The sequence below is a fragment of the Aptenodytes patagonicus genome, chromosome 5 (assembly GCF_965638725.1).
Source record: "Aptenodytes patagonicus chromosome 5, bAptPat1.pri.cur, whole genome shotgun sequence".
Lineage (NCBI taxonomy): Eukaryota > Metazoa > Chordata > Aves > Sphenisciformes > Spheniscidae > Aptenodytes > Aptenodytes patagonicus.
Genome location: NC_134953.1, coordinates 56,730,482 through 56,742,875, shown reverse-complemented (window position 1 = coordinate 56,742,875; position 12,394 = coordinate 56,730,482). Strand labels below are relative to the sequence as shown.

General features: G+C 47.4%; 1 protein-coding gene across 1 annotated transcript in view; it reads right to left on the bottom strand.

The window, feature by feature from the left end:
• ERICH3 (glutamate rich 3) overlaps positions 1-12,394 on the bottom strand; it is a 42,724-nt gene that overhangs the window by 20,821 nt on the left and 9,509 nt on the right. The window contains exons 10-11 of the mRNA XM_076338044.1: positions 4,337-4,523; positions 1,535-1,830 (exon numbers count right to left, since the gene is read on the bottom strand). Coding sequence (XP_076194159.1) covers positions 1,535-1,830; positions 4,337-4,523 — 483 coding nt within the window. The remainder of the gene's footprint in view (positions 1-1,534; positions 1,831-4,336; positions 4,524-12,394) is intronic.

Sequence of the window (12,394 nt, the reverse complement as noted above, 5' to 3'; positions counted from 1 at the left end):
AGAATGCCAAGGACAGAAATGAAGAGTATCTGATGCAGAACCAATTAGGCAAATAAACAAATTACCCAGACAATGAGAATTAAGGGAATAAGGAGATTTATTTTCTGTATTAAAAGCCAATTGAGAGTCCAACTGCATTGTTGGAAGCGAGGCCTCCTCAATACCTACCTCCTAGGTAACTGTCAGAAAGGTGCCCACCTCCCGAAAGGAAAAAGGCTTGATTAATCACAAACGCACATCCGCAGGGACTAACGAGGAAGCTGAGCAGTAGCACTGCAGAATTATGAAAGTAAAAACAGGAAGTAGGAATTAAAATCTCTCTCTAAATTTGACTTACTCTGAAAAAGGCTTTATAATAAGGAGTGAGTGAAGGCACAGGCTGAGCTCACCGTCTCTTCTCGTAGGGGCAGGCAGAGCTGTAAGCAGCCTGGTGGCAACAGGGACTGGCCTTAGGTGGCACTGGGGAAACGGCACATTCTCAGCATGCAGTTGGAGCTGCCACGCATCATTTTTATACCACAAATATTATCTTTGTCTGCCACAAGAAGCACCCCTTGGGCAAACTTTCAGCAAGGGCAGCCTCTCTCCAGTCTTTCTTTCTAAATCTCTGCCAACAGAAATGAGATGGGACTCAAGCAAAAGGGGCAAGGTCAGCCAGCCTTGCCGAACGGGAGTGTTCGGTAAAGGGCAAGGACCAGCGGGGTCAGAGCAGAGAAGGCAAGAAAGGTGAGCTGGTAGGCCTGGAGCAGAGGGAACAAATGCTCAGACAAGCGAGGAAGCTGGAGGTTTGGGCAGGTGTCAGGTAAGCGGCGCCTGGGGCAGTGTGGTGGAGAAGGGACTGGAAAGAGCCTTAGGTGAACAAAAAGCATTGCACTCCCATTGGCAACAGACAGCAGAAAAGACAAAAATAGTTCATCTGGCGCTAAATCTTGCTGACATTTTGCTGCTGTGTGCTCTTCCCACCTGCCCTCCCCTTCTGCACCCAGCATTCAGCCTCCTTCCCTTCACAGTTTCTCCCTCCCTCCCTCCCTCCCATCTATCTATGCATCAGGCAGGAGGAGGCTTTTCCTCCTGCCCCTATGGCCACCATCTTCTCTCCATTCACCTTACGCCGATGCCCTGTCTCCCTCAGGAGCTCACCTCAGACTCAGTGTCTCCCTACCTACACCCAGTCCCATTTCTTCCTCCTGCTCTACTTGTCCTCCACCTGCTGCCATTCTCCTTCTTCACTGTTGTCCCTTCACTGTACCCCACTTTCCTCCCGCGTTCCCACCTACCTCAGGCTCCTGTTTCAGCCTCTCAGACCTTCCTTACTCACTTTATTGGCTCTTGCAAAACCCTCTCATCCTGTTCCTTGGCTGAAAGGAGCCCCACTAATTTTATTGCCCAGACACAGGCATCACCACATTTCTCACACATGAGGTGTCCTAAGAGAGGATGCTCCAAGCGAAGCTGGAGGCCCACAATCCCATACCTTCTCCAGAATCATTCTCTCCCATTTTTCATCCCCTGCTTGTGTTTTGGAATACTGTACCATTTTTACCGGTGTCTTCCTGACTATCTTCACTCTCACGATCAGACAGTTTTTTCCTTTCTTCTTTTCTGTACTCCTGTCCGGTCTCCATTTTGTCCTCAATAGTTTCCACACTCGCTTCATGACCTGGTAAGATGTCCAACACTGAAGCTTTGCTTGATTTCTGCTCAACACTGCTTTTACTTGGCTCACTGCGCACTCCATCTCTCCGGGAACCCACATGCTTTTCCTCATGGTCCTCCATCTTTCTCTTGGGAGGGGATGGCTTTTTGTCAAGACCCATTGCAATAATGCACCTATAAAAAACCAAGGAGAATTGGAAAGTATCACAGTTTTCTTTCTGTGAACAATGGAAGGGCAGCAGACACAGTGAGCTATTTAGCTCATTATCAGCAGTAAAACCAGGTACCTATCTGCCTCTGCATTGCCACTCAGACAACAAGGTTACTGATAATGACTTACTTGGAGAAGCACCCTAAAATCCTCAAGTGCTTCACAAACACAGATGCAGTTCCTCCTTGAAGGAGACTAACGCTGTCTGCACTTAAAGGTGACAACTGAAGTATAAACAGATTAAAATCAAATTTATCATGTGTCCATTAATTTCAAGCTACACCAAGCATGATCTGTGAAGATAAAGTCACTGAGAAAGGCAGACAAGCTCCAAGTCAGAGGTGTGCTTGATCCAGATCCTGCTGTAACACCCAGTAAAGTGATACCTCAGGTTTTGTGGATAAGACTTTTTTTTTTTTAAACTTGTCTGCTGGTCTAATAACTGTGGGGGAAGAGGGAGACTGAAATTGAATTATTTTCAGTTTCTGTTCTGTTTTTCCTACCTAACAGAAACCCAAACAGTTGGGAAAAAAAGCATTTTGAATGACTTGTTGAGACTGCTCCTCTTGTATAAAATGGAGTGACAGCCTCTCTCTGTTACGGTTAGGAGGCTCATGTAAGAGACTAGAGTTCCTACTCCTAATTAACATTAACTGCAGACACAAAGAGCCACCCTACACCACCTATGAGTGTCAGGACATTGTGCTGTACGTAGTACATTGATTCAAATCTGCAAGCAGAGGATGAAACGGAAACTGGAACTTTCACTTTAGCTTATCACAAGTCTCTCTGGAATATCATATTTTCTTCACAGACAACTATGTCTTAAAAACTTTTCCTCCACCAAAACTGCTTTTTTATGTAAGGCTTGATTGCAATTCCCCTCACATTCCAGCTGTTTACAAACTACTGTGAAATATCCTACAGTCATTCAGTCTAGAAATCCTTTAGTTTTGCGGGCATAAAATGTAAATGTGACAATTTCTGAAAAGAGTCCTACCTTTTAATTATTTGTTCGTGGTATTTCTTCATGGACCTTTGAGATACTGAAGCACTTCTACTGTACAGAAATGCTGCACCTAGGCCAGCAGAAAACTGTCTGTGCAAGGATCACAGCATCGGCGTAGAAATCACTGCGGCATCACCTCTTTGTGAACCAAAGCCTTAACCCAACAGGGAAAACCAACTGAGATCTTTACTGAGAATCAGAGTGGGTATTTAATGTGTGGATGTGGTGTCATACTCAAAAGAGGAAACAAATACAACTGCATTTGACCTGAAGGAGACGTGAAAATAGTTGTCATTTATGAAGAGAGTATGGCTAATGAAGATGTGTTTTAGTCACCAGATAAGGTTGGCTGGACTGACAAGAGATAGGAAAACAGAGGTATCACTAAGAATAAGAGGAGAAGGTGGACAGAAGGTGGGGGCGACTCAGGAAGATATTAACCAATTTCTGGAGACTATATTAATTCAGAAAATTCACTTCAAATCTTTCTAGAAACAGCATAAAAGCTGAGATTTGGGCATTTCCTAAACTCTATAGCCACTATATCCATTCTGAATTCAGGTGCTTTTCACTACTTTGAACATACTAAGGAATACATTTACATAAATCATGCTCAATGTTCGACTGGAGTAGGAAAAAAAAAAAGTACAATAAAGTAGAAATTTTTTTCTTAGAATTCGGTCCGTATCTAAAAAATAGAGTATAGCTCTGTGGAGGTTCTCTTCTTCCAACTGCTTGCTGCTCTTTTAAAAATTACTTATGAAAAGAACAAAACAGTTTTAAAATTATCCGTGTGTGCAGAAGTTTACTTGTCTGGCGTGACTTAACAATCACACAAAAGGAAGATTTTATTAAAATTAAAGCTTCTTGGCAAAACCACAGCTGTTGCTCACAGCATTGACTTTTGCCCAAAACCAAGAATCTTCGGCACAGATTTGTTGTCTGAAACATGGCTAACATTCAGTACCGTCTTATTCTGCAGCCAGGGGTATTACAGCAGAATCCCACCTTAGAGGCAGAGCTGTTTAAAAATAAATTATCTTGTTCTCACAATCACAAAGAAAACCCTGAAAACTACAGTTAGCAGCACTCTTGATATTTATTTCACTATCACTTCTACCAGAAACATGTAGGTGGCATATGTATACCACCCCACACCTATTCCTCCATATTCGACTGTTGAGGAAGTGCTGACTGCCTTCTGACAAGCTTACAGATCCAGTGCAAACATTGTCCACTGCTGTGCATGCTCCACAGAGTGACTGACTTTCATGGCATCCTTAGATGTGGGACCCTGAGAGATAAGCTCAATTCTGCACATTTCAAGGGGCGCTGAGAAACAGACGAGGCTCTACAGAGCTGTGGGGTGACAGAAAGATTAAAAAAGAGGAAACAAGTGATAAACTCTCTAAAAACTGGGCTGCTAAGTCCTTGTGAGCAAAGTGTATTCCTCTCCATACCTGTAGCAAGGAGATGCTCCCTCCACACTGAGAAACCCGAAGTATCCATGTCTGCCTCCCAGCCTGGAACGCTGCTTATGTTTGTACTCACAGCAACAGCTCAACCTGCCCACTTGCATCCCATTGAGAAAAAATGTGAGGCTGAATGGGAAACCATGGTGCCTCTTTGAGATGAACTGAAAGGTCTCTGTAATCAGAGAAAGGAAAGGGTTCAAAGAAAAAGGTTACGCTTTACTGTCAGCCTATTGCAATTGTTGTATCTCGTCCGCATCAGCACCAAAGCACCCAGCCCTCTGAGGTCAGGTGCTTTGGTTCTCAGCTCTATTAATTAGTTGGTAAAACTCTACCTCCTCCCCACACAACAGCCTCATCTCTTTCCGACCCAGGAGTACCAAGCTGGACACACCTGCAACAAGTGAATACATCGTCAATTTGGCTGCTCACTGCTACAGCAGAACAGAGACCAGAGCCTCCCATCTCAAAAAAATTTACTCTGCCACTTGCCTTACAGGAGTGTACATTATGCACAGAAAGTTTAGGATTCCTGGTGTGTGTCTGTCGTGGTTTAATCTCAGTCAGCAATTAAGCACCACGCAGCCGCTCGCTCACTCCCCCCCACCCGGTGGGATGGGGGAGAGAATTGGAAGAGCACAAGTTAGAAAGACTCGTGGGTTGAGATAAAAACAGTTTAATAATTGAAATAAAATGAGAATAATAATGTGATAATAATAATAATAATACACAAAACAAGTGATGCACAGTACAATTGCTCACCACCCGCTGACCGATGCCCAGCCAGTCCCCGAGCAGCGGCCCCCCCGGCCAGCTTTCCCCAGTTTATGTACTGAGCATGACGTCACATGGTATGGAATGTCCCTTTGGCCAGTTTGGCTGTGCCCCCTCCCAGCTTCTTGTGCACCTCCAGCCTTCTCAGTCAGTAGAGCATGGGAAGCTGAAAAGTCCTTGGCTAGTGTAAGCATTACCTAGCAACAACTAAAACACCGGTGTGTTATCAACTTTGTTCTCATCCTAAATCCAAAACACTGTACCAGCTACTAGAAAGGAAATTAACTCTATCCCTGCCGAAACCAGGACAATATCCACCCCTTATTCTATACCATTTGCATCATGCTCAAGTCTCACATTTTCCAGTACATTTTCATTAATCACCACCCCCTTTTATATATATATATACACACACACACAGAGATATCATTCCCTTCATCTGTGGGCCATCCCTCTAAAATGTTCGGTGAGTTCATTTAGTCCATGACTTCAGGCTCCATCTGTCATAATAATCTTTCAGGGCAGGAAAAATGGAGATGGTATGTGGTGTTGGATTGTTTCAGGTTGAAGTCAGTTCTGGTACCATCATCACTGTGCTTTGCTTGGTTTCACTGAAGTTATTCTTCATTACTCTGGGTGATTCTTATTATAATAACATTAGTATGGCATATAATATTATTAGTATTATTAGTATATCTGTGTATTATTAGTATAACTATTATAACTATAATTAGTACTTAACATCACATAATTCAGATCATTGGCTATTCTCACCCAAAATCAAATCCCCTTGAGGCACACATTGGACTTCCCCATCCTTCCGCATTATCCACCAAGTGCACCCAGGTCCTTGAGCAAAAGCAATCCCACAGATGGGTCTGCCTCTGCCCGAGGCAGGAATAACCCAGACTGTCTTCCCCAGCATATTTTTTATGTGCACTACAGGGACTTTATTCCCATCTACAGTACGTAAAAGTTCTGACTGGGCAGGGCCTGCTCGATTGGCAGATCCCCGAGTGTTGACTAACCAGGTGGCCTTTGCTAAATGCGTATCCCGATGTTTAAATGTCCCACCACCCATTGCTCTCAGCGTAGTCTTTAACAGTCCATTGTATCGTTCAATTTTCCCAGAAGCTGGTGCATGATAGGGGATGTGATACACCCACTCAATGCCGTGCTCTTTGGCCCAGGTGTCTATGAGGTTGTTTCGGAAATGAGTCCCGTTGTCTGACTCAATTCTTTCTGGGGTGCCATGTCGCCATAGGACTTGCTTTTCAAAGCCCAGGATAGTGTTCCGGGCAGTGGCATGGGGCACGGGATATGTTTCCAGCCATCCGGTGGTTGCCTCCACCATTGTAAGCACGTGGCGCTTGCCTTGGCGGGTTTGTGGGAGTGTGATATAATCGATCTGCCAGGCCTCCCCATATTTATATTTCAACCATCGTCCTCCATACCAAAAAGGCTTTAACCGTTTGGCTTGCTTGATTGCAGCACATGTTTCGCATTCATGGATAACCTGGGCTATAGTGTCCATGGTCAAGTCCACCCCTCGATCACGAGCCCATCTGTATGTTGCATCTCTTCCTTGGTGACCTGAGGTGTCATGGGCCCACCGAGCTAGAAATAATTCACCCTTATGTTGCCAGTCCAGATCCACCTGAGCCACTTCAATCTTAGCAGCCTGATCCACCTGCTGGTTGTTTTGATGTTCTTCAGTGGCCCGACTCTTGGGTACGTGAGCATCTACGTGACGGACTTTTACAACCAGGTTCTCCACCCGGGCAGCAATATCTTGCCACAATGCGGCAGCCCAGATGGGTTTGCCTCTGCGCTGCCAGTTGCTCTGCTTCCATTGCTGCAACCACCCCCACAGGGCATTTGCCACCATCCATGAGTCAGTATAGAGACAGAGCACTGGCCACTTTTCTCGATCAGCAATGTCTAAAGCCAGCTGGATGGCCTTTACTTCTGCAAATTGGCTTGATTCACCTTCTCCTTCAGCCGTTTCTACAACTTGTCGCATAGGACTCCATACAGCAGCTTTCCACCTCCGATGTTTTCCCACAAGACGACAGGACCCATCAGTGAACAGGGCATATTGCTTCTCATTTTCTGGTAGTTCATTATACATTGGGGCCTCTTCAGCACGCGTTACCTCCTCCTCTGGCAATATTCCAAAATCTTTGCCCTCTGGCCAATCCATAATCACTTCCAGAATTCCTGGGCGACTGGGGTTTCCTATTCGAGCCCGTTGTGTGATTAGTGCGACCCACTTACTCCATGTAGCATCAGTTGCATGATGTGTACAGGGGACCCTCCCTCTGAACATCCAGCCCAGCACTGGCAGTCGGGGTGCCAGGAGGAGCTGTGCTTCAGTGCCGATCACTTCTGAAGCAGCTCGAACCCCTTCATATGCTGCTAATATCTCTTTTTCAGTTGGAGTATAGCGGGCCTCGGATCCTCTGTATCCCCGACTCCAAAACCCTAGGGGTCAACCTCGAGTCTCCCCTGGTGCTTTCTGCCAGAGGCTCCAGGTAGGGCCATTCTCCCCGGCTGCGGTATAGAGCACATTTTTTACCTCTTGCCCTGCCCGGACTGGCCCCAGGGCTACTGCATGAACTATCTCCCGTTTAATTTGTTCAAAAGCTTGTCGTTGCTCAGGGCCCCATTTGAAATCGTTCTTCTTCCGGGTCACTTGATAGAGAGGGTTTACAATCAGACTGTAATTTGGAATGTGCATTCTCCAAAAACCCACGACGCCTAAGAAAGCTTGTGTTTCTTTTTTGCTAGTTGGTGGAGACATGGCTGTTATTTTGTTGATCACATCTATTGGGATCTGACGACGTCCATCTTGCCATTTTATTCCTAAAAACTGGATCTCCTGTGCAGGTCCCTTGACCTTACTTTGTTTTATGGCAAAACCGGCCTTCAGCAGGATTTGGACTATTTCCTTCCCTTTTTCAAAAACTTCTTCTGCTGTGTTGCCCCACACGATGATATCATCAATGTATTGCAGGTGTTCTGGAGCTCCACCCTGTTCTAATGCAGTCTGGATCAGTCCATGGCAAATGGTAGGGCTGTGTTTCCACCCCTGGGGCAGTCGGTTCCAGGTGTACTGAACGCCCCTCCAAGTGAAAGCAAATTGTGGCCTGCACTCTGCTGCCAAAGGGATTGAGAAAAACGCATTAGCAATATCAATTGTGGCATACCACTTGGCTGCCTTTGATTCCAATTCGTATTGAAGTTCTAGCATGTCTGGCACAGCAGCGCTCAGCGGTGGCGTGACTTCATTTAGGCCACGATAGTCTACTGTTAGTCTCCACTCTCCATTAGACTTCCGCACTGGCCATATGGGACTGTTAAAGGGTGAGCGGGTCTTGCTGATCACTCCTTGGCTCTCCAGTCGACGAATCAGCTCATGGATGGGAATCAGGGAGTCTCGGTTGGTGCGATATTGCCGCCGGTGCACTGTGGTGGTAGCAATTGGCACTTGTTGGTCTTCGACCTTCAGCAACCCCACAACAGAAGGGTCCTCCGAAAGACCAGGCAAGGTGGACAGCTGTTTAATCTCCGTCTCCAAGGCAGCTATACCAAAAGCCCACCTGTACCCTTTTGGGTCCTTGAAATACCCTCTCCTGAGGTAGTCTATGCCAAGGATGCACGGAGCATCTGGGCCAGTCACAATGGGGTGCTTCTGCCACCCATTCCCAGTTAGACTCACTTCGGCTTCCAATACAGATAGCTGTTGGGATCCCCCCGTCACCCCAGAAATATAGATGGGTTCTGTTCCTATATATCTTGATGGCATTAGGGTACACTGTGCACCGGTGTCTACCAGAGCCTTATACTTCTGTGGGTCTGATGTGCCAGGCCACCGAATCCACACAGTCCAGTAAACCCGGTTGTCCCTTTCCTCCCCCTGGCTGGAGGCAGGGCCCCTCTAATCCTCATCACAGTACTCGTTTCTCATTTCTTGTACGTATGAGTCAGAAGTTTCTTCATTAAGATCAAGAGTAAGATCAGCCCTTCTACTCTCTCTGGGGAACTGCCCGCTGGAAACTGGAGCAGCAATTTTCCTGGAAGAACCTCTTTCTGTGATTGTTTTCCCTTGTAATTCACGTACCCGTGCCCCTAGGGCTGCAGTAGGTTTCCCATCCCACTTCCTCATGTCCTCTCCGTGGTCACGCAGGTAAAACCATAGGGTGCCCCGTGGTGTGTATCCTTTATATTCTCTCTCTTGAGCAAAAGAACGCTTACTTCTAATAGCCGAGATACTGGTCCGTATAGGTGAGGAGTAGGACCTATCCTCTCTGAGTTGCTGGATCTCCCGGGACAGTTTCTCCACAGCCGAGACGATGGAGGAAGAAAGACTTTCCTCGTATTGCCGGAGTTGACTAGCCAATTCATCCACTGTTTGTTCCTCTCCATCTTTCCAGGTTATCACTGCCAATGAATTGGCGTATGACGATGGTGCGCTCCTTATAAACTTCCGCCACATGGGTCGTGTGCACTTGACTTCGTCTGGATCTTTGGATAGTTGTTCATTGTTCAGGTCATCATAAATCACCTCCAGCACAGCTAATTCTCTCAGAAACTGGATACCCTTCTCCATGGTGGCCCACTTGCTTGGGCGACATATGACATCTTCCTTAAAGGGATACCTTTCCTTCACGCTTGACAGGAGTCGCCTCCAAAGGCTGAGGATACGTGTCCCTTTTCCAATTGTTTTGTCAATGCCCCCTTCCCTAGAAAGGGATCCCAGCTGCTTGGCTTCCCTACCCTCTAATTCCAGGCTACTGGCCCCATTATCCCAGCATCGGAGCAGCCAGGTGACAATATGCTCACCTGGACGGCGGCTGAAATCTTTTCGTATATCTCGCAGCTCACTCAGGGATAGAGATCGGGTGGTCACTGCCTCGTTTATGAGTTCTTCCTCTTCCTCCTCCCCGATCAGCAGCCGGCTTTCCTCCTCCCGTTCTCGTGATGGTCCTTCTCTAGGGTCATCTGTCTCGTACAGTTCTTCCTCCGGTTCCCTTTTAGAAGAAGCTTCTTCCTCCCTTACTAAACGAGCTGACTTCCGCTTCCAAAATTTCTTCTTGTGTACAGGGGCGACTGATACCGGCACAGGCTCGTTCTTTGGTTCAGCCACAGGGCGTGTTGCTGGGGTTGGAGTGGCCGCAGTGCAAGTGCATGTCACCGGAGTCTGAGTGGCCGCAGGGCCTGTTGCCGGGGTTGGAGTGGCCGCAGTGCATGTCGCTGGGGTTGGAGTGGCCGCAATACATGTCGCCGGGGTTGGAGTGGCCGCAGTGCATGTCGCTGGGGTTGGAGTGGCCGCAGTACATGTCGCCGGGGTTGAAGTGGCCGCAGTGCAAGTGCATGTCACCGGAGTCTGAGTGGCCACAGGGCCTGTTGCCGGGGTTGGAGTGGCCGCAGTGCAAGTGCATGTCACCGGAGTCTGAGTGGCCGCAGGGCCTGTTGCCGGGGTTGGAGTGGCCACAGTGCAAGTGCATGTCACCGGAGTCTGAGTGGCCGCAGGGCCTGTCGCCGGGGTTGGAGTGGCCGCAGTGCATGTCGTCGGGGTTGGAGTGGCCGCAGTGCAAGTGCATGTCACCGGAGTCTGAGTGGCCGCAGGGCCTGTCGCCGGGGTTGGAGTGGCCGCAGGGCCTGTCGCCGGGGTCTGAGTGGCCGCAGAGCCTGTCGCCGGGGTTGGAGTGGCCGTAGTGCGTGTTGCCCGGGTTTGAGTGGCTGCACGGCCTGTTGCCCGGGTCTGAGTGGCCGCAGTGCGTGTCGTTTTACTGTCAGAGCCAGAGACCTTCTCTTCCCTTTGAGGGCACTGAATGGTGTTGAACAGGGCTCGGTAGGCATGGGCCAGGCCCCAGCACGTTGCAATGAGTTGCATCTCTCTAGAGTTGCCAGGGTGACAGCATACTTTTTCCAAATATTCTACTAACTTTTCAGGATTCTGCATTTGCTCAGGGGTGAAGTTCCAAAACACTGGGGGTGCCCATTGGCCTAGGTACTTGCCCATCTTGTCCCACACACCCTGCCACTCATAATTATTCAGCCTTGGAGCAGATCTCTGGATGATATTCTTAAATTGCTTACCAACTTTAGACAAAACCGAAACAATATTCCCAAGAAGTATTAATAGAAGTATCTTAACTGCCCAAGGATGCTCAAAATACTGAAAAATTACTGTAATGAAGGAGGAAACATCATAGAAGAAGGTAGTGACACTGCCATTCTGTATTTCCTCCGTAAAAAAACTCTCAGAAAAGTTACTGCAATTGCTAGTTGTCTCCACGATATGGTATCCATGGTACAGTAACGGCTTCATTGCGAAGTTTACATACCACAGAAACGTCAAGGTCAATGTTCTAAAAACAAACCTCACAAGCGAGACATTACTATTCACTGCAGACCACAGCAAACTGCAAAACCCAACACCAATCTTTAACATGTACAGCAGGAAAAAGAGCGCGATGCAGATTATACAAATCAATATCGAGAACAGAGAAACCAACATTGTGACCCTCGACTATTAACAGATATAAGTTCCTTAATACACTCCGGTTAATCTGTTATTATCTCAAACCCTTCGTGCCCCACGTTGGGCGCCAAAAAGGACTGTCGTGGTTTAATCTCAGTCAGCAATTAAGCACCACACAGCCGCTCGCTCACTCCCCCCCCCCCCCGGTGGGATGGGGGAGAGAATTGGAAGAGCACAAGTTAGAAAGACTCGTGGGTTGAGATAAAAACAGTTTAATAATTGAAATAAAATGATAATAATAATATGATAATAATAATAATAATACACAAAACAAGTGATGCACAGTACAATTGCTCACCACCCGCTGACCGATGCCCAGCCAGTCCCCGAGCAGCGGCCCCCCCGGCCAGCTTTCCCCCAGTTTATGTACTGAGCATGACGTCACATGGTATGGAATGTCCCTTTGGCCAGTTTGGCTGTGCCCCCTCCCAGCTTCTTGTGCACCTCCAGCCTTCTCAGTCAGTAGAGCATGGGAAGCTGAAAAGTCCTTGGCTAGTGTAAGCATTACCTAGCAACAACTAAAACACCGGTGTGTTATCAACTTTGTTCTCATCCTAAATCCAAAACACTGTACCAGCTACTAGAAAGGAAATTAACTCTATCCCTGCCGAAACCAGGACAGTGTCTACATGGTGCAGTGCAGCAGTATGTTAGAGTTCCCGCAGTGTAATGCACACATTCCTCAGTGCAGCACCTCGCAGAGTACAACCAGGCTCCAGATC